A 25,639-nucleotide genomic window follows, 5' to 3' on the forward strand; every position below is an offset into this window, starting at 1 on the left:
ACCTCTCTTAAAGACAAATTCCTTAATGTTTCCACCATAGATCAACACAATCAAGCTACAAAAATGAACACACAAAAACATCTCAGTGGACATTTTAACTTGTTAAAATAATGCACTTTATATTGATTTATACTCCCCAATTGACAGTTTTAAAAAGAATGTTATTGAGTTATAACCTATAAATCATAAATTTACCCATTTTAAGTATTTAATAATGTTTTAAACTTAAAGAAGAGTGCAACCATCACCATGATGCAATTTCTAAGCATGTTTATTTTCCAGTAAGATCACTCATACTCATGTGCCTGTTTCCAATCTGATTCAAGCAATTACCACCCTACTTTGACTCTATGGATTTATCAAGAATTAATTATGGACAGTCACTTGACCTGAAGGATTGTAATCATCTCACTGTTTTTCTGACTTATCCTAGGGCTAATCCACATAACAAACTCCCTAAACTAATTTCTTTCAGAGCTGAATTTTCATGGTACACCTGGCTTGGCAATCTTAATTCCTTATTCCTTAGTTCCTTATCAATTAGGACCACAATTTGTTTTTTCCTAAATCTCTCTACTTACTATTTGTTGACTGTCATCTGCACCTCCAACTCAGAATATTTGAAACTGAACACACCACTGTCATTTTCTTCCTTGAACCTGTTCCTTCCTAATCCACGACTCTTCATCTCACCAGAGTGGCCTTTTCTAGCTGCTTCCTCTAGCCAAAAACACAGTAAGTGTCCAAAGTACTGTACTTAATTGGCCTCAAGATGCACAAGTTTGATTATTCTCATTGAAAATCACTTGAGTCTTTTGAAATAAATTTAAATTCCTTATCATCTGAGTGAGATTTTTGGTCTGCCTTTTGCTTCTTCACCAACAACTTACTTGGACCTTCCTCCTATTGCCTTTTCAAGTCACTAGCAAATTAAATGGATTTTTTCCATTCGTTCATTATTTATTGAAGACCTACTATGTGACATAGTGCCAAGCCCTGAAGATACAGGAATGAGAAAAACACATAATGCCCTGCTTCATAGAATGTACATGCTATAGGGAAGACAAAGGAGTTTGTACAATAATGTGTGAGATGTTTTGTGTTGGGGAAGGTGATGGGGGTTGCCATGGGAACTTGAAACACAGAAACAGAACCTCCTCTGGGGAAGGAGAAGCTAAGCCTTGGAGGATGAATAGGATCCAGTTAGGTAAAGGGGAGGCAAGAAAAGGTTTCAGCTCTCCTGGATTTCTGGTAGTAGATCTATGATGTTCTTTTCCCAAAGGCTATCTACAAAATGGTGGGCACTGTGATCATGATGAAAATGAATGAGGATGGCCTCACGCCTGAGCAGCGAGTAGACAAGATTTTCAGCAAGATGGATAAGAACAAAGATGACCAGATTACACTTGATGAATTCAAAGAAGCTGCAAAGAGCGACCCTTCCATTGTATTACTTCTGCAGTGCGACATTCAGAAATGAGCTGATGTCAATGCTATGGACTGCACAGAAGTCTTGATGTTCCATTCAGTCTGCAGCTATTCACATACACACACACACACACACACATACACACACACACACACATACACACAAATATTGCTTGGACTACCTATAAATGGACTTGCTTCTTGTGTTTAACACTTGTGTGCATGAGAATGTCATTTGCTAATGAATTTTAAAAGCATATATTATAAAACAAAACAACCTGCCACAATGTGATATGTGTAATATTTCATTAAAAAAGAAAACCTCCTCCAAAGCCTGGGCAGAAATGTGCTGCGAAGAGTTACATGATTTCTTGTACATGTTTTGCTGATGCTCGTGAATCCTTGATTACATGATGTTAGTAGCACTGAGACCACCCTCGGTAATGTAACTTAATTATGAGCTGCGTCACCATTCTCCTGTAAAATAGTACTAGACAGACACACAGTGGGGCAGGGGGCTTGGCCCCTGTGTTTGGTCCACACACAAGAGCTTGTAATATCAGTGAATATAAATGTACTACATTTGCATGCCTTTTGGGTTTGCCTTAATTCTTACCTCATTTGCATCCTATCAAAATCTGGAAAGCGCTGTTTTGAATGAATGCAGTGTAAAACTTAAAAATCCTACTAAATGACTCATTAAGTGTATCTGTCTATCTATATATACATATACACAAAGATATTATTTATTGAAAGTAAAAAATGATGGAAATGTATTGATTTCTGTTTGAGTTTTCAAAGGTTTCAAAAAAAGGTGGCAATAGATGTCCCAAATAAATTTATAACATTTTATTTATTCCCCTTAATCCTTATTTTATAATTTTAAAATTTAAAACAGATGTTCATAATAATCAAGGGACAGCTAGCAACAACTTACCACTATCAAACACGCACCTTTGAAGAATTAATGACAAAAAGAACAAATGAAACTTTTCATCCAGGCCACTTCACCAAAGAAAGACAATCAATATGGCATGTAACATTTAAAGAAAACAGAATACTTGTTCATTCTGAAAAAAATGTTCATTATCTGACAATAAACTTTAACACACACATTTCAGTGTGACTTTGATGATAACAACATATTATGTTCTACACATTTCTGTGGAGGGAATCTTTAGTGGGCGACAAGTGTCCTCCAAGATAAGCTAGTAGGAAAGAAGACTTCTGCTGTCCAAAAAAAAGGCATGCTGGCTTTTATTTTAATAATGGGACAAAACTCTGACTCTTTTGACCTTGACGAAGGAAGGCAGGCAGATGAGATTCCATCAAAATTTCTAAAGCAGGTTGGAATTTTCAGAGTATTTCTGGAGGTTTTCTCTTTACATAGTCCTGTCCAATCACGTCTACTCTGATGACACAAACATCCACATGTGCGCTGTGCACTAGCTGCATGTGGCTATTGTGCACTTGAAATATGGCTAGAGTGTTGGCTGAGGAACTGTTACATTTTAATTGTTTTAAATTAATTTGGTATGTAAAGCCAGCAGCTATTGTATCAGATTGTGCAGCATTCTATTCACTCATGCACTTTAATAGTTTAAAAAAACCAACTCTCTTAGCATCATTAAATAACAACAGTTAACTGTAAACAAGTAAACTTCACTACACTTAGGACAGCAGTGTACCTGAAGCATTGATAGAACCCAAATTCTGCCCTCAGAGGGAACAATTCCATATGCTAATAGAATGTCCTGGTAACCTTCACCCCAATGCACAGTAAGCCCAAAATGTAGGCAGGAAGAGATTCAGAAGGTCAAAGGCCCCCAACTTAGTGAGGACAGTGGATGAACTGGGGAGGATCCTCTGATGTCACCTGCTAAATCAAGTTATGAGCAATCACTGATCACCTACAATGCATTTGGCCAACACTATTCTTACGTGGGTATGGAGATAGCCATTAACTATATGTACACACAAATGGTAAATTGAAAGAAGCATGAAGAAAAGCTCAGCAAGGTAAGAGGGAAGGAGAATAAGATATGGTGGTAGCTTTTAATAGTAGGGTGGTGAGGTGACATTTGAAGTAGGAAATTTGGGAAGGGAGGGAGGAAAGGGTGAAAGGTAGGAGGGAGGGAAGGCTAAAGGGAAGGAGGGAGGTTGGAAGAAAGGGAGGAAGGATGGAGAGGAGGGAGGGAGGGAGGTAAGGGATGGAGAAAGAGGAGGGAGAGAAAGAAGAGAAACAGTGGTTATCTGGAGCACTTACAAAACAAAACCCTCCAGCAGATTCACTTGTCCTTTTATCACTGAAATGTAGAATGTGGGCCAATGGTAAGTAAGTAGACTTACTGGCACAGTGATCCTGAAGAGAAGACAACAGTAATTAAGTCTACAGACATCTCTGACCTAGCATTCCTGTTCCTTGGTACACTGCTTCAAGAAACGCTCACATAGAGCTATACAGGGATGTCCCCAAGACATATGTGATGGCTGTTTGTGGTGTGGCTGTTGGAGGCAATCTAGTGGTTCATCACAAGGGGAGTAAGTAAAATATGGTGATGCCACTGCCTATCAGCTGGAAGCAACAGGCTGATAAGTACACCCAACATAACTTTTTAATGCTGAGTGGGAGAAAAGCAATAAAATCTATTGCACAGTATAGTGAAAAATACATTCTCACAAAAGAACTCCAAGGTCAAGCAAGAGGACAGGAAATGTCATAAACTACAACCATTAGGGACTGGTTCAGTTACCTTGCTCCGTAACAATCCACCCCAAATCAAATGCCTTAAAATAGAAACAATTATTTTCTTATGGTTTCCATGGGTCAGAGCTTGAGTTCAGCTGAATGATGCAGGCTTGGAGTCACTAGTCAGTTGGTGGCTTAGAGCAGAAATGGGCCTGGACCAGCTGGGGGCTGATTAGGGATCTCAATGCTTCTCCATATGGGCTAGTTTGTTTCCTCACAGCATGGCAGCCTTAGAGTGGCATACTACTTGCATAATGGTTCAGGGTCCCAGCACAAGAATCCTGCAAAACTGGAAGTTTCACCGTCTTTTCTGACTTAGCCTCAGAAATCAGAAGTATCACTTTAGCCAGGCACTGGTGGCTCATGCCTATAATCCTAACTACACAGGAGGCAGAGATTAGGAGGATTGTGGTTTGAAGCCAGCCTAGGGCAAAGAGTTTACAAGACCTTATCTGGAAAAAATCCATCACATAAGGAGGCTGGCCTGAGATACCCCTTTGACGATCAACTTAAATATTAATAACGAAAAACAGGACTGTAAAATAGGTACACATGTGTAGGGAGGGTACTAGCGGGAGTAGGGAGGGTGAATGAAGATTAAGATGACAGTATGGGGTAGACAGACTTCATATACCTATATGAAACGGAACTAAGAAATCACTTGCAATTGCTTGAAGTGGGGTGGGGAGGGGGTTGAGGGGAAGAGACAATGGGGACAAATGTAAATAATGTACATAAGTCTAATTGGAATTGTCAGTATGAATCCCCCCCGTAAAATGAAGATATCCTAATAAAAAGAGATAAAAATTTTAAAAAAAAGAGCCTGGCAGAGTGCCTCAAAGTGGTAAGAGTGCTTGCCCAACAAGATTGAGACCTTGAGTTCAAACCCCAAAGTCACAACAACAACAAAAAGAAGAATCTAGAAGGGAATTTGACTCTGTCTCTTTATGGGGTGCTTAAAATAGTCCCTAGCACATGGCAGGAACTTAACCATTTTTAAATAAATTTCTACATTTTTAAACTAGGGGGCGAGAGTCCTCTTAAATTTGCTATGATTAGTCAGTACATCCAGGCTACTTTTGTTCCTATGGATCAAACACACAAGTTAACAATGTGTTATAAGAAAATTTCATTTGCTGACTCAAAGAAACAAGTAATTTATACTCACATTATTACTTTGCCAATCCTTAAAGAATACAACCTGCTTCTGTTACATATTTTGATACAATCTGAACTCCAGGGCATTAAGCTTAAGTCAGGAAACATCAATAACCATTTGAACTTTTAGGATTGTAAATTTCAAATCAATTCTCCTGAAAAATTGAATTAGTCAAGGTAGAAGACATCTGTGCTAGTCAGCAACAAATAACTGATATAAATCAGCTTGAAAAGAGTAAGGTTTATTCTGGCTTTGTTTTATAGGTTCCAGACCATGATCTGTTTGGTCCTGTTGTTTTAGGCCTGTGGTGAGGTAGCACCTCATGGTAGGAAGGTGTGGTGGAAGAGGCCTGTTCACCTCATGGCCATGACAGCCTAGAAGCAAATGAGAAGACATTGGCAAGCCTCAATGACCTAACTTCCTTCCAGAAAGCCCCACCTCCTACACATTCCACTACCTCCTAATAGCACCACAGGCTGGCAACTATACCACATGGGACTGTGAGGGAAATTTCAGATCTTCAACAGGAGCTATGTAGGTTTGTAAAACAAAGCCATGAATCTAACCAGAATATTACTACCTTAAGACATTGTAAACACATTCAGTGGAACAACACAGCACTTCAGATCACCAGGCTACAGAGGGATACTTCTGGTTTAAGTGTAAACAGACCAGTGCAGTTTTACTACCAATACTGAAAAAGTAAAGCTTAGCAGATGCCAAATTATTCAAATTATGTTAACTTTTAAATCTTTATTTCTACATCCATTTTGTACTCAGGAGAAATTTTAATCAGACATTTGGGTCACTGTTTTCATTACAGAAATGTTTTCTGATCCAATTTATGAGCCTCATCTCATAGTTTGTTACACAGAATTTGAGCACTTTAGTCTCCATAGTCTGGACATTATAAAGGCATGCTCTCTGCCATAAATCAAAAGCAATAGAGAAATAAGCCTCAATTTTCAGTGTTGATTATTAATTTCGGTGACTGTATTATTTACATCTTAGATTATTACTAAAACACATCAGTAATGTACAAATTGAGAAGGGAGGACTTAAGATCTAAGGAAGCCTTTCTTGGTTTCGGAGACTTTTTTCTAGGGTTGAAGTCACCTGTGCAATGTACATAAATCACTGTTCATGAAGAGGCTCAAGTTAGTCACTACCACCTTCCCCAACTCACAAAAACCTGACCTTATTACATATAAATGCTAAGCTTTATTTTTAAGGTACACATATTTTAAAAGAGTAATTCCTTTTTATTATTTTAGTTTGACATTAGAACTTAGAATATTAGATGAAAATATTTTCACATATGGTAACTGAAACTCAAACTTTGAAGCCAAAGCAATGCATTTTTTTTTTTTTTTTGGTGGGACTGGGATTTGAAGTCAGGACTTTGTGCTTGCAAAGCAGGTTTTCTACTTGAGCTACACCTCATGTCCATTTTGCTATGGTTATTTTGGAGACAGGGTCTTGTGAACTATTTACCCAGGCTGGTCTTGAACCTTAATCCTCCTGATCTTAGCCTCCCAAGTAGCTAGAATTATAGGCATGAGCCACCAGCAGCTGTCTTAAAGCAATGAATAATCTTCAGTTCATCAGGATGCTTGGAAACCTGAGGATTATTTTACCATTCTGTATTAAGAAGCATAACATTTAAAACTAATACTATATAAAGACACTGAAATTCCTTACCAAATAAAAGGTAATGCATTTGGTAAATTCTACTTCATTTGTTATTTGAAAACATACATGTACATTAAAATAGTTTTGAGACAAATGGATTATAATGTAAAAATCAGATTTTTATGGTTATTGGGGAATGTTCAAAACATTCAGCAGTTCCCACTTCCTATAGGTTCTCAGATTAGAAAGCACGTTTTTGAATTGCTTGTGGCAAATGATTTCACTTGATGAAAATTAAACTCCCTCCCCTATCAAAACCAAAATTCAGTTTTTCTCAATGTCTGTAGAAGTGTCACGTTCCTAAAATATTGCTCTTCTTAAAATACTTCCTTTTCAATTTTATAAATATGTATTCCAACATTTATTGTGGATAACATAAAGAATACTTGTTGTTATCCATTTAAAAGAAAATTTAATACTGATCCTAGTATCAAAGAGAGAATATAGGTAGTAGTCCTATTTGTTTTCATTTAAAAAGTGCATAAATACCAATTCTGACAATAAATTGATATTCTAAGAAGCCCACATTTCACAGCTCTAAAATCAGGATGAGTCTTGTAACTGATGCTAGGTTACCATTAAACGTGGCCTTTGGCTGATGCAGTCAATAGCTACTCTCATGCTCCATGAGGAGCCACCCTCCTTCCAGTTTTCCCAGCCCTTCTCCCAGCCTGGTCTAAACAGCTCTTCTGGTCTGTATCCTCTCAGCTGAGCCCAAACCAAGACAAGAAAGGAGCCATGAGAAAGCAAATGAATTGCTTTAAAACAAGCTCACATGCTGTAGGTCAAGATGAAAAACTGCATCATCATCTGGCTTAAATACTGACTACAGGCTCTTCCTTGGGTAGAGGACAGTTCCAGTGAGGAAAAAGCACTGTTGGAATCGGCAGCGCTTCATAAAATTGCCTTATAAATAGCATCTTAAATTTGATGAAGTACAATTAAACATTTCAGCCTAAATTTCTAGCTGCACCCTTAGGGCTAAAAATTACCCACAGGCAGAGATATTGTCCAATAGATTCACAGTCCTATGTAAGTCCCTCATAATTAACAAAAAGCAGACAGAGGTCCACTGTAAACTAGTGGACTCTTGCCCACCCTTGCCTCCCATCCTCTGCAGTAAGAAATCCTTCCCTTCATCTACATTTGATAATTGAACTACAGAACTTAATATATCAGAAAAGCAAAACTAAATATAATCGGGTGCTCAAAGTTTTATTTTAATTCTTACAAAATACTATAGAAATGAACCCAAACTAAACAGATATGTACATGTGCATACGTACAAAATTTTCCTTCTGAAAAAAAAAAAAACTATAAAAATAGATGGTAAAAAAAAAAACACCACCACAAACAAGCAATCAAACTTAAAAAGATTTAAAAGCAGTACTATGAAAATGGTTTTCATAAAGGAAAGTAATAGTAACTTTAAATTGCTGGTTGTAGCTGGTTTTCTAGGCTTATTTACACACTTTATGGTGGTTAGAAAGAGGAGTTTCTTTTATTTTACAGTATCTCCAGTCTCATTTTATTTCACCAGATAGTCCAGAATTTTTCTCCCCCTCACAAATCTTTCAACAGGAGGACATGGCATATTAAATTATCAACTTCGGTCATCATCTTCCTCTTGAGTCACAGGTTGGAAAGGCAATGTGGTTTGTCCTCTTTCAGGATCAGACATCCGAAGAATTCTAATCAATTTACTTGAAGGAAGTGAGCTAGAAGAAGCAAAATTAATTACTCAAATTTCCAGGAAAGTTTTCATCCTTTAAAAGAAATTCTAAGGGCTGGGATGTAGTTCAATGGTATAGTGCTTGCCTAGCACATACACACTCACAAGGCCCTGGGTTTGATCCCTAGCACTGTTCAAAAAAAAAAAAAAATTCTAAATGCAAATCTAATGGCTGTTATCTGCTAAGAGTAGGATACATTTAATATTAACAATTCTAGGGAGAAATGTAATTTGCTGTAAAGAAATGAGTTGTTTTCGTTAAAAAAAAAAAAAAAAAAAAAGAACTTCCTGCTAAATACCACACATTTTTTTCAGTCTGGAGAGAAAAAAAAAAAGAGATTTATAAATGAATTATTTTAAACTCTTGTTCTTGTCTAGCCAGGAAGGAGTTACCTAAATATTCCTAATCACAAATTTAAATACCCATCTGATCACAGGACCACTTTAGAGACAGAATATCAATTCTCAATTGCCTGATATACTGTAGGTACCAAATAAAAGCTGATGGACTACAAAGTAGAGCTCTTTATTTACAAAGATTGGCATCTGTATGTCACCAAGAAGAGACAAGACTATGGAAATCACAAATTGTTTCTTTGTCCTACATAGAACTACTAAAATTACTTTGTATTAGTTGGTCATGAAAACCACAAAGGAAGATTCAAAATACAAATACAATAATTATATTCCAGTGAACTTGCCTCAGTCATGGAAGGAAGATGACAGAAACAAATCTTAAGTATCTAAAATTAAGATTATGGAGGATTTCTATCCCCTTTTATATGCTTGATCTATATGCACACATATAGATGTTTACAGAAAGACTTAATAAGTTACCTCATACTTTGAGGGGTAAGCAAGATAAATTGTCTAAAACGCTGGGAATCTGCCATCTTAAGTATCATGTCCATTGCAATTCTCCTATTGACCATATCCTGAAAACAAGGCATAAATTAGCACTGCATTGTACAACTGTATTTGTGCAAAAGCAACATTCTGCTAACTGTTACAAAAACCCTGGATTTGCATGAATTATTTTATCTATGATGTCAAGGAATCAGTCTATGGAAAGATAATGTATGAAACTATTACAGATAATAACTAAATAAATTTATCTTCCATATTATTTCTATAGTTAAGATATTCATATGTATGACCCCCCTCAAATACATACAGCAATTAAAAATAATAATTAAAAATAACACAAATGATACAAGTTATAGAATTAATCTAATTAGTTCAATAATGATTAATTACTCAGAGTAACTGCAGCAAAAATGTCTCATTTCAAATTTATCAATTTTTTTTCAAATTATCCCTCAATGATTAAAGGAGAGTGTTTTTAAAAGTATGGTACTCTTAGACCAGAGGTGTGGCTCAAGTGGTACAGCACCTGCTTTGCAACTGTAAGTCCTGAGTTCAAACCCCAGTCCCACCAAAAAAAAAAGTAGTGTTCATAGAAGGCTTTATACAGGCAGTAGAAGTATAAGCCAAGTACTGAAAGGTAAGCAGTTTGTTACATAATGAAAGAGGGCACACTAGACAGAGGTGTCATGTTTAGAAAATTACAAACAGCTTAGCACAGCTGAAAAAGATGGTAAAGACTAACTACATCATAAATGGTCTCAAAGTTAATGTACAAAATTAAATATTTATATATAAATATAATATATAATAATCGCTGTGAGGGGCTTTAATAGGTAAGTGACCAAAATCAGGTCTATTTTAGAAATATAAACCTGCCAGAAAGGTGGAGGACAGACTGAAGGAGCAATATCCCAAAAGTTTGGGAATCTGGACAAGAGGCTATCACAACAGATAACAGGTATGGAGAGTGAGAAGAGATAGCAGAGACACAGTGAGAAAAGAGAAGAGACTAGAGACGAGGGAGACTTCAAAAGAGAAACAGGCAAAGGTCAGATTTAGTGTGCAAATAAAAAGAATGTAAATCTCAGGTTTTGAAGCTAAATGACTAGGCAGGTAATGACAGTTTTGTCAATAATCAAGGTAAGGAATTTAGAGGGAAAAATAGGCTTTGAGAGGAAGACACATTCAGTTTCAAACACATTGAGTTTGAAATGCTGGCTATTTAACAGACTGCAAGAGAGACATCAGATGAAGGACCTGGGATCAGGCAGCAGCTTTGAGGACTGAGTATATGTAGGGAGTAGGCAGGGTATAGTGTGCAAGAAAATCAACAAGAGTGTAACAAGCAAACAAAGAAAACCACAAACACTTACAGGCTTCAGAATTAGGGGAGGCAGCCTAGCAGACTGAGGAAAGAAAGAACACAGGAAAACTAGTAGCAGGAGTATGAAAGCCGGTAAGACAACACATTCTAAGGGGCGGAGGATAGGTCTCTGGTGCTTAGTACTTCAACAAATCAAGTAAGACTTAGCTCATTTATGTTCTTTGCTAAAAGAATGTTGTAACATTCAAGTATTGCCTAGACCCAGACTATACTGCACTTAGGGACAGAAGAGTCCTAAGTGAAGCAATAAATAGGATGATCGATTGCTTGCTTATGAAAACTTACTATGTGCCTGCATTGCAATAAGTACATTACATACAGGACTTCACTTGAGCCTCACTATAACCCTATGAGGTAGGAAACAGACCCAAGACCCAAGAAGGATAAATACTCTGCCTAAAATCATTTCGATAATCAGTGGCAGAGCTAGGTCCAAAATCCTAGGCTTTTTAATCTCAAATCAAATAAATCAAATGTTCTTGCATTCTTATTTTATATATCTTGCTCCTTTGAAAAGCAGGGCTATGAAGGACAGGATAGTCAACATGGAAAAAAACCTTGGAAAAAAGCAAGGGTGGCAAACTGGTTACAATTCTGTGTTAAGGTGCAAGAGCTTGGGGCTGATGGAGTGGCTCAAGCATTAAGAGCACCTACCTAATGAGCACAAAGCCATGAGTTCAAAACCCAGTACTGCAACTCCTTATTCCCCCCACCCCCCCCCGCCCAGAAAAAAGACAAGATGAAAGAGCCTGAACACATTTCATTTCTGGGTTGGTGGAACTAAGCTAGGGGAGAGGCTGAAGAACAGAGAGACTATCAGACAGACAGGACATGCATGCTGAGACAGAAGAGATGAAATGTAAAAACAGGGTTTTGGCAGCAAGGGAGAAAACTCAAACTCTGGGATCTTGCTATCACTAATATCACAGACTGAAGTGTCAAACAGCAGATCTTTTCTGTTATAGGTAAACTAAAGTAAGACTTTGCTTCCTTTCAAAATATGTATTTCAAAGAAAATCAGAGAATTTAAAATTTAACAATACCATGTAGACATCAAATTCATCTAGGCATCTGAAAGGTGATTCAGCAATGGACCACAGGGAAAGGATGAAGCACACCGTGGAGAAAGAACGCTCACCGCCAGACAAGGCTCGCATGTCATTGAAGGAAGCTTTGTTTCCCTCGCCGGGCTGAACCTTGAAGAGAAGTGATGTGAAACAAGGAACAAAAACCACAGCAGAAGTCAGATTAAATTCTACAGAACAGGCAAAGAGAACGGCTTCATAGTAGCATAAGAAATGGGTACATAGTAAAAAATCAAACAAACAAAAAGCAGGGAGGGGTTAAAAACAGATTCATCATTTAGTAGTGTGAAAGAGTATTTACTACAAAACTGAGCCACACAGTGGTGTTTTATTTCAAGAAAATCAAATTAGAAACTCTTCCTCACTATAACTGGATCTAACAATCCAAAATTCCAAAGGTTTAATAAAGTGGCAAGATTAACTATGAATTATTTATCAGAATAAAGAATTTAAAATTGGCCCTGAAACTGTTACTGTCCAAACATTTGAAAATGCTGAAGTAATTTTTTGTTACTTGAATTACAGCGACACCTAGTGGTTACACAGCTTTAACAGTAAATACTGAATGTCAAAAGGACATACCAACTCAAAGATTCATAGTGGCCAAAGAGTAACAGCAGGAATGCACTGAAATACATTCTTCAAAAGTACTTTTTAAATCCTCTTTATTAACTAAGGGTCCATGGAAACAGTTAAAAAACTAATGAAATTAAAAATCTCTTTTGTACAACTTCCTAAGAAAGTAATATAAAGTAACATTAGCAGAGATTCTATTTCATTGAGACAGAATTCCAGGTACATGTGTGTAACAAGATGAAAAAACCAGCAGTGTTTTTTACATCAATAGCAGACACATATCACTCTCAAATGAGAATTCATTTATTTTCTAACGTCCTATGAGTCTTTAAAAAATTCTGAGTTTAAATATACACTGAGTATCTTTTTGAGACAGAATGCTCACAGGAAACCAGGAAAGAAAGGGGAGAGGAGAGGAAGTACTGAGGTTTGAACTCAGGGCTTCATGCTTACTAGGCAGGCACTCTACGTCTTCAACCATTCTTCCAGCACAAAAATAATCTTTTTGAGGACAAAAGAACTCAATTTTCTTGGTTTTATGCCTTAAGAGTGGAACTGCTTTCACAGAGAGACAGGTTTTCAAATTACTTCTATGAGCTCTAATTCCACATCCTCAGCCTTGTGCGTTCCAGTCATTCTAACGGGTATGATAGCAACCTACTGAGATACATGATGACTAACAATCCCGAGACCTGTTCCATGTGCTTAATTTATGAGGTTTCTACTTAAGCCTTCTGACCACTTTTAAATGTATGTCTTTTTCTTAGTATTTATTATTTTTTTAAATGCTACATGAGTCCTCTGTTGTACCTATGAACAGAAAGTATCTTTTCCCAGTCTATAGTGTCCCTTATCACTCTTTCAATGTTAATTTTGTGACAGAAGTTCTTTATTTTAATAAAGTCTAAATTACCAATCTTGGTAATTAATTGTTTTTTAAAAACCTTAATAAAAGAATACAAAGATACGTGATTGTGAAGTAACATATAGTAACTATGTACATATTTATGGAGAACAGTGTGATATTTCTAGTCAGGGTAATTAAAATTTCCATGTCCTTATCACTTCTCTTACATTTGAAGCCTCTGAGTTCCTCTCTTCTAGTTCTTCAAAAAATATTTAATAGGCTGTTGTAAACTAGAGTGCTCACACTACGCTATGAAAAAACCAGGACTTAGGCCTTCAATATGTGTTCTGATACTCGTTATCCAACCTCCTTCTAGCCCTTCTCCTCCCTCCCTTCCCAGTAGTAACCATTACTCTATATTCAGATCAACTTTTTTGAGCTTCCACATGAGAACATGTGGTGTTTGTCTTTCTGTGTTTGTCTTATTTCACCTAACATAATGTCTCATCCACTTTACCACAAATGAGAGGATTTCAGTCTTTTTTATATTTCATCACACACACACACATTTTCTTTATCCACCCATCCATGGATTGAGTACTCTAAGTTGATTCTATGTCTTGGCTATTGAGAACAGTACTTCAATACAGGGGAATGTAGATATTTCTTTGATATGCCAATTTCATTTCCTTTGAGTATATACCCAGAAGTGGGATTTCTGGGTCATATGGTAGTTCTACTTTGAATTTTTTGAGGAATCTCCACACTGTTCTCCATAATGGCTATAATAATTTACATTCCTACCAACAGTGTACATGAAAAAACATTTAAGACATCAGTATAGGCAATGATTTTTTTTTTATAAGGCCCAAAAAACATAGGCAACAAAAGCAAAAATAAACAAATGGGGTTAAATCAAACTTAAGAAGCTTCTGTGCAGCAAAGGAGTCAACAAAGTGAAGAGACAACCTACAGAAGAGAAAATATTGCAAACGACTCACCTTACAATCTTTTAATATCCAGAATATGGAAAGAATTCAAACTCAACAAAAAATAAGTGATTCAATTTAAAAATGGACATTTCTCCAGTAAGTGAAGAAATATAAATGACCAACAAATGTATGAAAAATGCTCCATATTAGCCATCAGCAAAATGCAAATCAAAACTACAAGGAGATTTCATCTCACCCCAGCTTGAATAGGTGTCAGAACGCAAAAAATAACAAAGCCTGGCTATAAGGATGTGGAAAAAAGGGAAGACATTCTTTTCTAGAAGTTTTAACGTTTAACATTTTATATGTAGATCAACTGTAATCACTTTTTGTACTTTGTCAGAAAGAGTCAAGGTCTGCTATAAATTTTACCAAAACAACCCTCAACATCTCTCATCAGATGAGCAGCCCTTTCCCAGGGGCTTGTGCTCAACGGGAAGCCAGGTGCGCATGGCCTGCCTCGGGCTCTCCGTTGTTTTGTGCATCTGCTTTCTCTCCCTGGACCTCTCCCTGTCTTCATTGTGTACTTTTTTCTACTTGCTTTTATAATTGGCTTTTCTCTTTCTAGGTCCTGAGATAAAACTTAGATCATTAATGTCTGGCCTTCCTTTTACACTGATAAATGTATGCAAAGCTATAAATCCTATCTGAAAAATCCTATGTTGTTTCCTACAAGTTTTGATATGTCATATTTTTATTGTTGCTTAGTTCTAAATTATCTTCTAATTCCCACGTGATTTCTTTTGACTCATGGATCACTTAGAAACGTGTTGAATAATTTTATAATATTTAGGAAATTTTAAGTTACCTTTTTGCTATTCTTAATTTCATTCAACTTTGTATATATTATGTATGACTTCAACCTTTTGAAATTTACTGAGATTTAGATTATGGCCAAGAAAATTGTCCATTTTGCTAAATGTTCCACATGTACTTTAAAACAATCTATAATTTATGGTATCTTGGTACAGACTTCTATAGCTATGCCAATTAGGTCAATTTGGTTAACTGTATAATTTTAAATATATACATATAATATATATATATTTTTTTTTCCTGATGGGACTGGGGTTTGAACTCAGGGCTTTGCACTTGCAAAGCAGGCGCTCTATCACTTGAGCCACACCTTCATTTTGCTCTGGTTATTTTAGAAATGGGGTCCGGCAAACTATTCTCCCAGGCTAGCCTTGAACCACAGTCCTCTTAATCTCAGCCTCCCAAGTAACTAGTATCACAGGCGTGAGGGAGCCACCGGCACCTGACTCAATCTAAATTTGATAACTCTTCTACTTTGCCTTTTAGCTTTCTCAACTTTATGTATTTTGAAACTATATAAATAAAAATATTTTGAAAAAAGATGTTTTGAAATAATGCTCATCACTACCAAATGCTCCTTTTGTCTCTAGTGACACTCCGCATGTAAACCTTGTTTTGTTATTAATATAATTTTACCAGCTTGTTTAGGCTGATGTTTGCATGCCGTTATCCTTTTCTTTTTCCTCTCTTATTTTACATTTATTTTTAGGCCATTTACCTCACCATTTATGTTCTGTTCCGTTTCTCCTTCCTTTTTCCCCTTAACTTAACTGAGCTTTTTTCTTTTTCATTCCTTTTATTTGGTTTCTATCACACATGCTTTACAAAAGCTTCTAGTGCTCTAGAAAATGCAATACATATCTCTGATGTACAAGTTTATCTTAAATTAGTATTACTTCATGAATCTCAAAAGAACCTTACAATAGTTTAATTCCACATACGTCTATCTCCTTGTTATGCTACTGTCCTGTATTTTGCTTTTAAATCTTACAAATCCCTTAAGACACTACTATTGTTATTTCAGACAACCAAAGCTACTTTATTTTCACTCATATTCAACATTTGGTCTCTATTCTTCTGGAAGTTCCATGTTTGCATCTAGGATTGCTTTTTTTGCACCTAATGGCATTCTTTAGTACTTTTTGTGGACCAAATGTACTGAGGGAGAATTTTTTTCAGCTTTTGTTTGTCTGAAAACTAAGATGTTTTATTTTCTTTTTTTGAAAGATAGTTTTTAATTATAGAAATCTAGACAGGAGGAGTCTTTTTAAAAAACAAAAAATCCTTTAGCACTTCGGTCTGTCAGAAGAGGTTCAACGTCCACAATTTCTGTTGAAAAGTATGCCTTAAACTGGACGCAGCACAGCATGCCAATAGACAGCTACCTACTCTGGGGGCTCAGGGAGAGTCACCTGAGTTCAAATTTGAGTCCCATCTCAAAAGCAAAACCAAAACTAGCTGTGCCCCCTAGCCCACCCAAAAAAAGAAAAACAAAATTGTGTCCCTTCCATTTTTATTGTCACTCCTTTTAATATTATCACTTAGTTTCCAGTTAATTGACTACATTGTATTTTGATGTGGTGTTCTTCGCATTTATCTCATGTGGCATTTGTTGGTAATTCTGAATGTTATGAAAATTCCCAACCATTATCTCTTCAAATGTCCTTTGCTCATTCTTTTTTCTTTCCCCAACAGTGTTGAACCTGATTGTATCCCTCATCTCTCTTAAGCTCTGTTCAATGTTTTCTCTTGTTTTTATGCTGCTCATTTTAGGTATTTCTTTTTGAACTGCTTTGAGTTCTGCTAATTTTCATTTTCTGTATTTTTCTGTTTTACAATATCTATTGATTCTTCTTCTAGATTCCAATACTATATTGAAATTCTGTATCTTTTTTTGTCTATTTTGTTTATGGTTAAAATGTCAGTCTGCTTTTTTTTTTGTAACTATCTGTGGTTCTGGTTCTGTTTTCTCCTTTTTCTTTAAATTATCAGTCACATTTCCATGCTTCTTCAATTTTCTGGTGATTTTAACAATTTAGAAGAATAAATAAAACAACCAGCAATTTATTTATTTAGTTATCTGTGGTACTGGGAGTTGAACTCAGGGTCCTGTGTTTGCTAGGCAGGTGCTTGCTGTACCATTTGAGCCATGCCCCCATCCCTTTTTTTGCTTTGGTTATTTTTGAGATTCTCACTTTATGCCTGGGCCATTCTGGACCGTGATCCTGCTTACATATAGCTGGAATGATAGGCACGTGTCACCATGCTCAACTTTTTATTGGTTGAGATGGGAATACCTCAAGCTTTTTGTGTGGGCTGGCCTCAAACCCACATAATCTTCAAGATCTTAGCCATCCCAGTAGCTAGGATTACAGATGTGAGCTACTGTGCCCAGCTACAAACAAATTTACAATTTGACTAAGGTTTTAGGAAATGTGTAATCTATGAAAACACAATTTAAGATAAAGAACACATTCATTATTTCCAAATGCTTCCTTATGCTCCTTTGTAATCTGCTTCCAGTTTCCACTAAGCTATCTGAATGTCTTTACACAGTGTCCAACTTTTTTTTTCAGTACTTCTTTTTAGATTTTTTAGTACATGGGTCTTGTGCAAATTTTGTCAGATTTCTAAGTACTCTATATTTTAATGCTCTTATAAATGGTATTTTTAATCTTTTAATTTTTGATCATTTGTTGCCAGTATGTAGAAATATAATTCATGGCAGGGCACAACAGCTCAGGCCTGTAATCCCAGCTTTTCAGGAGTCAAAGATCATTAAGTATCATGGTTGAAAGCCAGCCTGGGCAAAAAAAGTTATTAGCAAGAGCCCATCTTGACAAACAAGCTGGACATAGTGGTGCACACCTGTAATCCCAACTATGCATGGAGGTATCAGTAGCAAGATCACTGTCTAAGGCTGGCTCCAGGCAAAAGCAAGACTCTGTATGAAAAATAAGCTAAAGTAAAAAGTGCCTGCCTAGCAAGCACAAGGTCCTAAGTTCAAAACCCCATTATCACCCAAAACCAAGAAAGAGAATTCATTTTTGCATACTGATTATGCCTGTAACCTTCCTTGTTGCACTTATGAGCTCTCTTTGCGCATTCCATACAGATGACCATGTTAATTGTCAATAAACAAAACATGACCTTTTCCAATGTATACCTTTAGTTCTTTTTCTTGATTTTGGCTAGAACCACTAGCACGATGCTGAATAGAAAAGGTGAGCATGCCCGATTTTTAAGTGTAGGATTAGGCACTCAGTCTTTTCTACCTTATGCTTGATATTTTATATAGATGAACAAGAGGCTCCAGGTGATACAATATTCTACCAAGGGGGTGGGGTGGAGGCAACTTTTCCTTCCACTATTAGGTCAGAGATACGATAAGGCTGACAGTCAATCTGGAAGAAAGCAGGGCTGGAGGTGAGTTGCAATTTTAGTAAGACTTAGTGAGCCAACCATACATAAACCCAGTACTCAGGAATTAACCAAATGAATTATTACTCATGTGCCTAGTACTTCCTAAGTTATCTACTTGTCTCACCAGCCCGCTATAATCACAAAAATTTCAGAATCCTCCAGCAAAGAAAATATACAGCAATTGTCAGCTTACTCTGGACAAGCTCTCCCACTTCTTCGAATCTCAATTCAGGTAGTTACTGTTGCTTCCCCAGCTTTCCAATATCTTTAAAAGTAGAATTTTTATAATTTCCATGGCTTTTTTTTTGTAGTTTGCAGTAAAAACCACGGGCTATCAGGACATACTGCCTCTCAACCCGCAAGCACAATTCCTCCCAGTACTTTCCAATCTTCATCTTTAATCATGAGGTGTTAAAAAGTAAATGGCAGGGGAAGAGAAGTTAGCAATGACTTACTGGTGATAATTCAAACAAAGAGAGGGTAAAAATTTATTTCCTAATTTGTTTAAAGTGCACAGGTTCCAAATAACAAAGGTGTTTCAAGCATCTAACATTTACTCTAAGTATTAAGTGGAAGGATAAAATTTAGGGTACCAAGAGTAGCAATTATTTGAAAAAATTTTCACAGATTATTTTAAAGTGGGTAGTTGTTCTTGACCTGACTACAATTTTTAATGCCATACCTACATTCCTTTTAAAGCATAAGACTGCATCCACAGCCAAAGAACCTACAAAATTGAATGTGGCAGCTTTGCTTCTTCAAAAGAGGCCAGAGCTAAGGGCAACTTTGGAACTGAGCAGCATGAAGACAGTTATGTGGGACAATGAACTAGAGACCATGGGCTTTCCAAAGTACCCACATAATATGGCATGAATTTCTAAAAGGAATCACTGGAGTGAAGGACAAGGCAGATAGTTGCCACTGAAAATAAAATTCCTAATTGCTTCTTAAGAAAATAATGTGGTTGTCTGGGGAAGAAAAATAAAATAAAATAAAATAAAGCTAGCAGCTTTATTCAGTAAGATCAATTTAATGTTCAACAAAATCTACCCTTAACTTAGAATTAAGTTTTTTCATTTTCTAAAGGTAGCTGGTTAAAGCTTATCAATGTTTCATCAAAAAAAAGAAACAGCTACTTTTCCTAATGACCAAGATGTACACAATCAAGATACTTACTGATATGCTAAGAGTTTCACTCTTGTGGTCAAAATTCATTTTTCCACAATAGGCCCTCTGAGATAGTAAGTTGTCAAAATATAATTTGCATCGTAACGTCAAACACCTTGAAATAAAGAAATTAGGCACATTAAAAAGACAGATGTAGAACTACATTTTAATACAGTATAAACACAACAAAATGTTGACACTGGTTTTGTGTTTAATAGGTAGGCTTAAGGTAAATTTTTGTCTGTTTGTACATTCACTTGTGTTCCCCTGCCCCAGATTTTAACTAGTTCATTTACTTTTCTAATAAACATCTATAAAATGAACAAAGGTGTCAACCATCCATTTAATGTACCCCATTACACCAGTCAGTACTTATGAATGTATTCATCATTCAACTAATTTATATAAGGTATTATTACCCTAATACATAAGCCATAAATCTTGTCTTTAAAATGATTAAACACTAGAGGCCTTAGATAAATGGATAAACTGCCTATTCATTTGCTGTCTTCTCTCAACTTCAGAGTAGCAAAAAGGATAAGGGCAATCTCTTCATCACTATAATGCCTTGTACATGGCTTGACACAATGCCAACAAATCACTCCTTCTCTATAAATTAGATGACACAGTACTAAGGAAGAACTTTTTCTTCTTCCTCAATTTTTTATTGACTTAAGTGCCTTTCCCTATCAGGATACTGGTAGAGATTCTTATTTTACTACTGGGTCCATTTTTATCTTATCCATACCATCAGTGTTATTCTTATTTATTGTGATCCTCAAATTATCCCAGGTTTTGCCAATGAAAGCCCTTCAAGCTCACTCCTATGTCCTTTAATCATCACTCCACATTTTTCTTTTCTTTCTTTGTTTTATGAGCAACACTTTTCTCCTTTTTGGAATAGCAAGAGGCTCGTTCACCTGTACCCTCCCTGCCCAGGTTTAAATCAGCTATTTCTACAGGAGACCTTGGTTTCTTTTAGGTGGAATGGTATTCAGAAAATATATTTTTCTTAACATCTTTACTTAATAATAAGTCTAAGGCTTATTTCTTCAGAGTAACTATGATTTTAGTCTTTTCCTTCCTATTTTCCCCCACAAACTGCATTAACTTCCCACATTAGGAAGTACTAACAGCCTAGGTCTCCTTTTGCTGTCATAGTGACCTCTGCTTTCTGGTTTTGAGAATTCCCTGCTAACTTTTCTTTCTGTCTATACTGCTTCCATTCAGGAGATGTATAACAGAGACTACTGTCTTTAACTGGGAAGGTTCTCTGGAGTAGAGAGATGGATGATTTTTAAAAGTTAATCATTCTTATTCGCTTCCTAAGACTGGGCAAATAATATAAAACACGTCAGCAAGTGGTAAAGCCTCAAGTCAAGATGATAAACCATACCTGTACAAAAAACAATTTAAATACCAATTGTTAGGTAATGATACAAAAGTGAATGCTACTGTATCTGGAAAACACGCATGGAGTAACAGGAACTGGTTTTATCTTCTGCCCCAAACCTGACAAAATATATGCAACAACAAAAACATACAATATGTCATAGTATTTTTAAATGTTTACCTTCTAAATTGTTGATATGTCTTGTACCTATGGGTCATTATTTCTTCTAGTAATTTAATAAACCTTCTTAAAGTCCTTACTTTGTTATCAAGATCAAGATATGATTCTCTTGCTTCCTGGTACTGCCTATTTTATGAACAAAATATTAAGTAAATAAATGTCATTCATGCACACAAAAAAGTAAAATTCCAAATATATTTAACAGGGGAGGAAAGGGAAGTCAGGAAGGGGTGTAGGGGCCTAGTGGCAGTTGATTCAATAAATTTCCAGTCAAAATACGTTCCCAGAATGAGAGAATGTTGCAAAATGAGATAATGCTGCACTGAATGGGAAGAAACCAACTCCGTGTGAGAGACAAGGAAAAGAAAGTACATGGGCAAGTGCCTATGGGGGGCCCAGAGGTGGCAGGTTTTAAGAGAATACTAGAAAACACACACCTTTTAAAAGTGAAAGGGGCAACAGCAGGAGAAAAGTTTCCCTTAGTGACAGATGCCAATGAAGGGACAGAGGAACACAAGATAAGCAGTAGAACCCCTCTATCCCAAACAAGATAAAGTCAAAGAGACAGAGAAGGCATGGCTATTCAAAATTGTCATTATAGAAGCCAACAGCCTCATACTACAGTGTAGAAGAGAGATTCTGATGAAATATGAAAGGCAACCCTGGCCCAGGCTTCTAAAGCGACCCCTCCAATCCTTCTTCAAATAACAATCCAGGAAAAGGTTTGAGCACAGCATCCACAAAAAGGTATTTATGGGATAAAGATGAAAGGGCATAGCAAAACTCTTCTACAAAGAACATATTAGAACAATGTTGCCACAAAGTAGATGCAAACTATAATTGAACAGTATTAGTTCAAACAAAAACATGAAACAAGTGCTACCAAGAAGGAATACCTTAAAGCAGAAATAAAATAACTCAATGAATAGATAATAAAAATGATAACCAGACAGTAGGAGGAAGGAAACTGAAACCAAGGTGTAGGATTAGACAAAAAGAAAAGAGGGAAAGGGAGAGGGAGAGTAAGGAAGGGCAAGAAGGAGGGAAGGAGGAAGGGAGAGAGAGAGAGAAAGCGAGCAAGAGAGAGCGTGAGCCAATATGAAGACAAAATAGACAAAATGGGAAGATGCACAGGGTAACAGAAACACTGAAAACACATTAATGGAAATCCAGAACAGAAATGAGAGAAGAAAAAAAAACATAAAATGATTCAATAAAATGATAAATGTGTATGTATAACAAGGAAAAACCAGAACATATTTCTATAAGCCATATTTTTTTTTATGTGGTGCTGGGCATTAAATCCAGGCCCTGCCCACGCTAGACAAGCACTCATTGTTAAAGGAACACAGGAGCTGGGTGCCAGTGGCTCACGGCTGTTAATCATAGCTACTCAGAAGGCAGAGATCAAGAGACCACAGTTTGAAGCCAGACAGTGTGAAAAGTTCACCAAGCTCCTATTTCAAAAAACCCTTCACAAAAAAGAGCTGGTGGAGTGGCTCAAGGCAAAGTCCCTGACCTCATGGCCCTTTGAAAAAAATAAGAACCATTCCTCATACCACACACCAGAATAAACTCCAAGCAGATGAGAGATATAAGATTCCACCTCACCTCTGTTAGAATAGCCACCAACAACATGTATTGGTTAGGATATGGGGAAAAAGGAACCCTGGTACACTGCTGGTGGGAATGCAAGCTGGTGCAACCACTCTGGAAAAAAATTTGGAGGCTTCTTAAAAATCTAAACATAGACCTGCCATATGATCCAGCAATCCCACTCCTGGGGATATACCCAAAGGAATGCAACACAGGTTACTCCTGAGGCACCTGCACACCCATGTTTATTGCAGTGCTATTCACAATAGCAAAGTTACAGAAATAACCAAGATGCCCCACTACTGATGAATGGATCAAGAACATGTGGTACTTGTACACAATGGAATTTTACTCAGCCATTAAAAAGAATGAAATTTTATCATTTGCAGGTAAATGGATGGAACTGGAGAACACCATTCTGAGGGAGGTTAGCCAGGCTCAGAAGACCAAAAATCGTATGTTCTCCCTCATATGTGGACTTTAGATCTAGGGCAAATGCAGCAATGTGGTTGAACTTGGATCACATGACAAGGGGAGAGCACATACGGGACATATAGGAATAGGCAGAAGACCCAAAATGTGAAAGCATTTGATGTCCCCACTCCAGAGGAACTAATACAGGAACCTTAAACTGACAGAAGTCAACATGAGAAGGGGATCAATAACCAGTGTAAAGATCAGTTAGAGATGAATCAACCTGGGTTGTAACACATGTGTACATAAAAGTAATGCTAGGAATATTTCTGTATAGCTACCCTTAACTCAACTAGCAAAAACACTTTGTCTTCCTTATTATGCTTATGTCTTTTCTTCAACAAAATTAGAGATAAGGGCAGAACAGGTTCTGCCTGGAAGTGGAGGGGGGAGGAAGGGGGTAGAGGGGGACAGGGGGAAGAAATGACTCAAACAATGTATGTATATGTGAATAAATGAATTAAAAATATAAAATAAAAAAATAAAAGCTTTGTTTAACCTATATATTCTAATTGAGGGCATTTGTTGGCCTCAGGTTGGTAATCATAGGTTAAAAAAAAAACCCATATCAATATTTAAAATTCAAAAGAGCAATGAATTAAGGAGAAAATTTGCAACATGACTAGTATCTCTCACACTTTTTAAAATTAAAATTTAAGGAAAAAAGATCAAAATACTATAGGTAAATGGTTTAAAAAGGAATATAAATGTTTATAAATAGATAATGCAAACTATAAAAGTAGCTCTAAATACATGAAAAAAATTTTACTTACAATGATGGAATACGGTCAAAACTACATTAATATATCATCTCAGCCATTACACAGGCACAATATTAAAAAACATAACTATACTATAACTATATCTCAAAGAATGTTGGAGTAAATGCAAAAATAAATAACCCTGTATAGAGAGGATTTAGAAGTATCTTAACAACTTTGCATTTACGCTCCAATATTGTGGAAATTTCCTATGAAGGCAAATACAAACGTCCAAAAATATGCATGTATACACACACAGAGTAATTCATTACAGCATTATCTGTAACTGCAAAATCCTAGAAATGACTTAAATGCACAATTTGGAATTACTGAATTAACTATGGCACAGAAGAACATGTGTGTGTATAAGCACACAGCACAATGAAGCTGTGGAAAGAACAAGATCAACAAACTGATATTAATGATTTTCAGTACATATTAAGTGATACAAGCAAGGCAGTTAGCTATATTTTTTTTGAAAACAGAGAAACCAAGGTAAAAAGGAAACACATATGGACCTGTTTATTTTCACATGGTTAACAAAAATAGAAAAATGGCATTTATAAGGGGAAGTTGGGAGGGAAATGGGGAAAAGGAGTAAGAGAGAGGATACTTTTTCGAGTTTTGGGAAAGTGGTGCTAATTTCTATATATTCCCTCCAAATGAAATTAAATAACATGGATGGGTAGAATCTAAAATTGAATGCAAGTAAGAACCAATGAAAGCATTTTAATTTTAAGTTAATAACTACTAGAGAAGTGAAAAAAAACTAATCCAAATAATTTTGGAATACAGTGAATTTACTGATTATTAGGGAAAAATTATTGCCAACACATCTTGACTGCTTTTTAGATTTGGTTTTATATAAGTGTATGGTGGGACCAGATAAAAGTCAACACTACTCAAGTCAGGTTCCTGCTGTAAAGGAAGACAGAACAGGGAGCAGCCCAATTTTGTCAGTACCACTGCCCACTAAAAGGAACCAGGGCTCTTGGAGAAATCAATGATTTCAAGGTTGGGTCAGGGGAGGTAAAAAAATGTGTTTGTAGTGTCTTCTCAAAAAGCAAAAAAAAAGCTTTAAAAAAACAATAAAAAATAATAAATGGAGAATGTTAAAAACACACAGGATAAAGAACCTCTACTTGACCAAAGTGTAACAATTCAAACATCAATAAATACTGGAAATGAATGTAGTCGATTCATAAAGTGGGAATCCATAAAGTATATATGGATAATAGGCAGGTGCATCAACAAATAGCTATATAGGGGAGGATGATGACTCTTCCTTACAAATGACTGATAAACACGAAGGAGGCAA

General features: G+C 36.3%; 2 protein-coding genes across 5 annotated transcripts in view; one reads left to right on the forward strand and one right to left on the reverse strand.

Annotated features, from left to right (window-relative positions):
- The window catches only part of Vsnl1 (visinin like 1), a 110,281-nt gene extending 107,738 nt beyond the window's left edge, over nt 1-2,543 (forward strand). For both annotated transcript variants that reach the window (XM_074049212.1, XM_020172593.2), the window contains exon 4: nt 1,283-2,543. In XM_074049212.1, coding sequence (XP_073905313.1) covers nt 1,283-1,480 — 198 coding nt within the window. In that variant the 3' untranslated portion in view covers nt 1,481-2,543. The remainder of the gene's footprint in view (nt 1-1,282) is intronic.
- The window catches only part of Smc6 (structural maintenance of chromosomes 6), a 68,571-nt gene continuing 44,218 nt past the window's right edge, over nt 1,287-25,639 (reverse strand). The window contains exons 23-27 of one of the 3 annotated variants that reach the window (XM_020172599.2): nt 21,491-21,616; nt 19,927-20,032; nt 12,055-12,207; nt 9,598-9,695; nt 1,287-8,746 (exon numbers count right to left, since the gene is read on the reverse strand). In XM_020172599.2, the coding sequence (XP_020028188.2) occupies nt 8,632-8,746; nt 9,598-9,695; nt 12,055-12,207; nt 19,927-20,032; nt 21,491-21,616 (598 nt within the window). In that variant the 3' untranslated portion in view covers nt 1,287-8,631. The other 2 variants (XM_074049210.1, XM_074049211.1) reach the window with 2 other exon arrangements.

The sequence above is a fragment of the Castor canadensis genome, chromosome 12 (genome assembly GCF_047511655.1).
Source record: "Castor canadensis chromosome 12, mCasCan1.hap1v2, whole genome shotgun sequence".
NCBI classification, from domain to species: domain Eukaryota; kingdom Metazoa; phylum Chordata; class Mammalia; order Rodentia; family Castoridae; genus Castor; species Castor canadensis.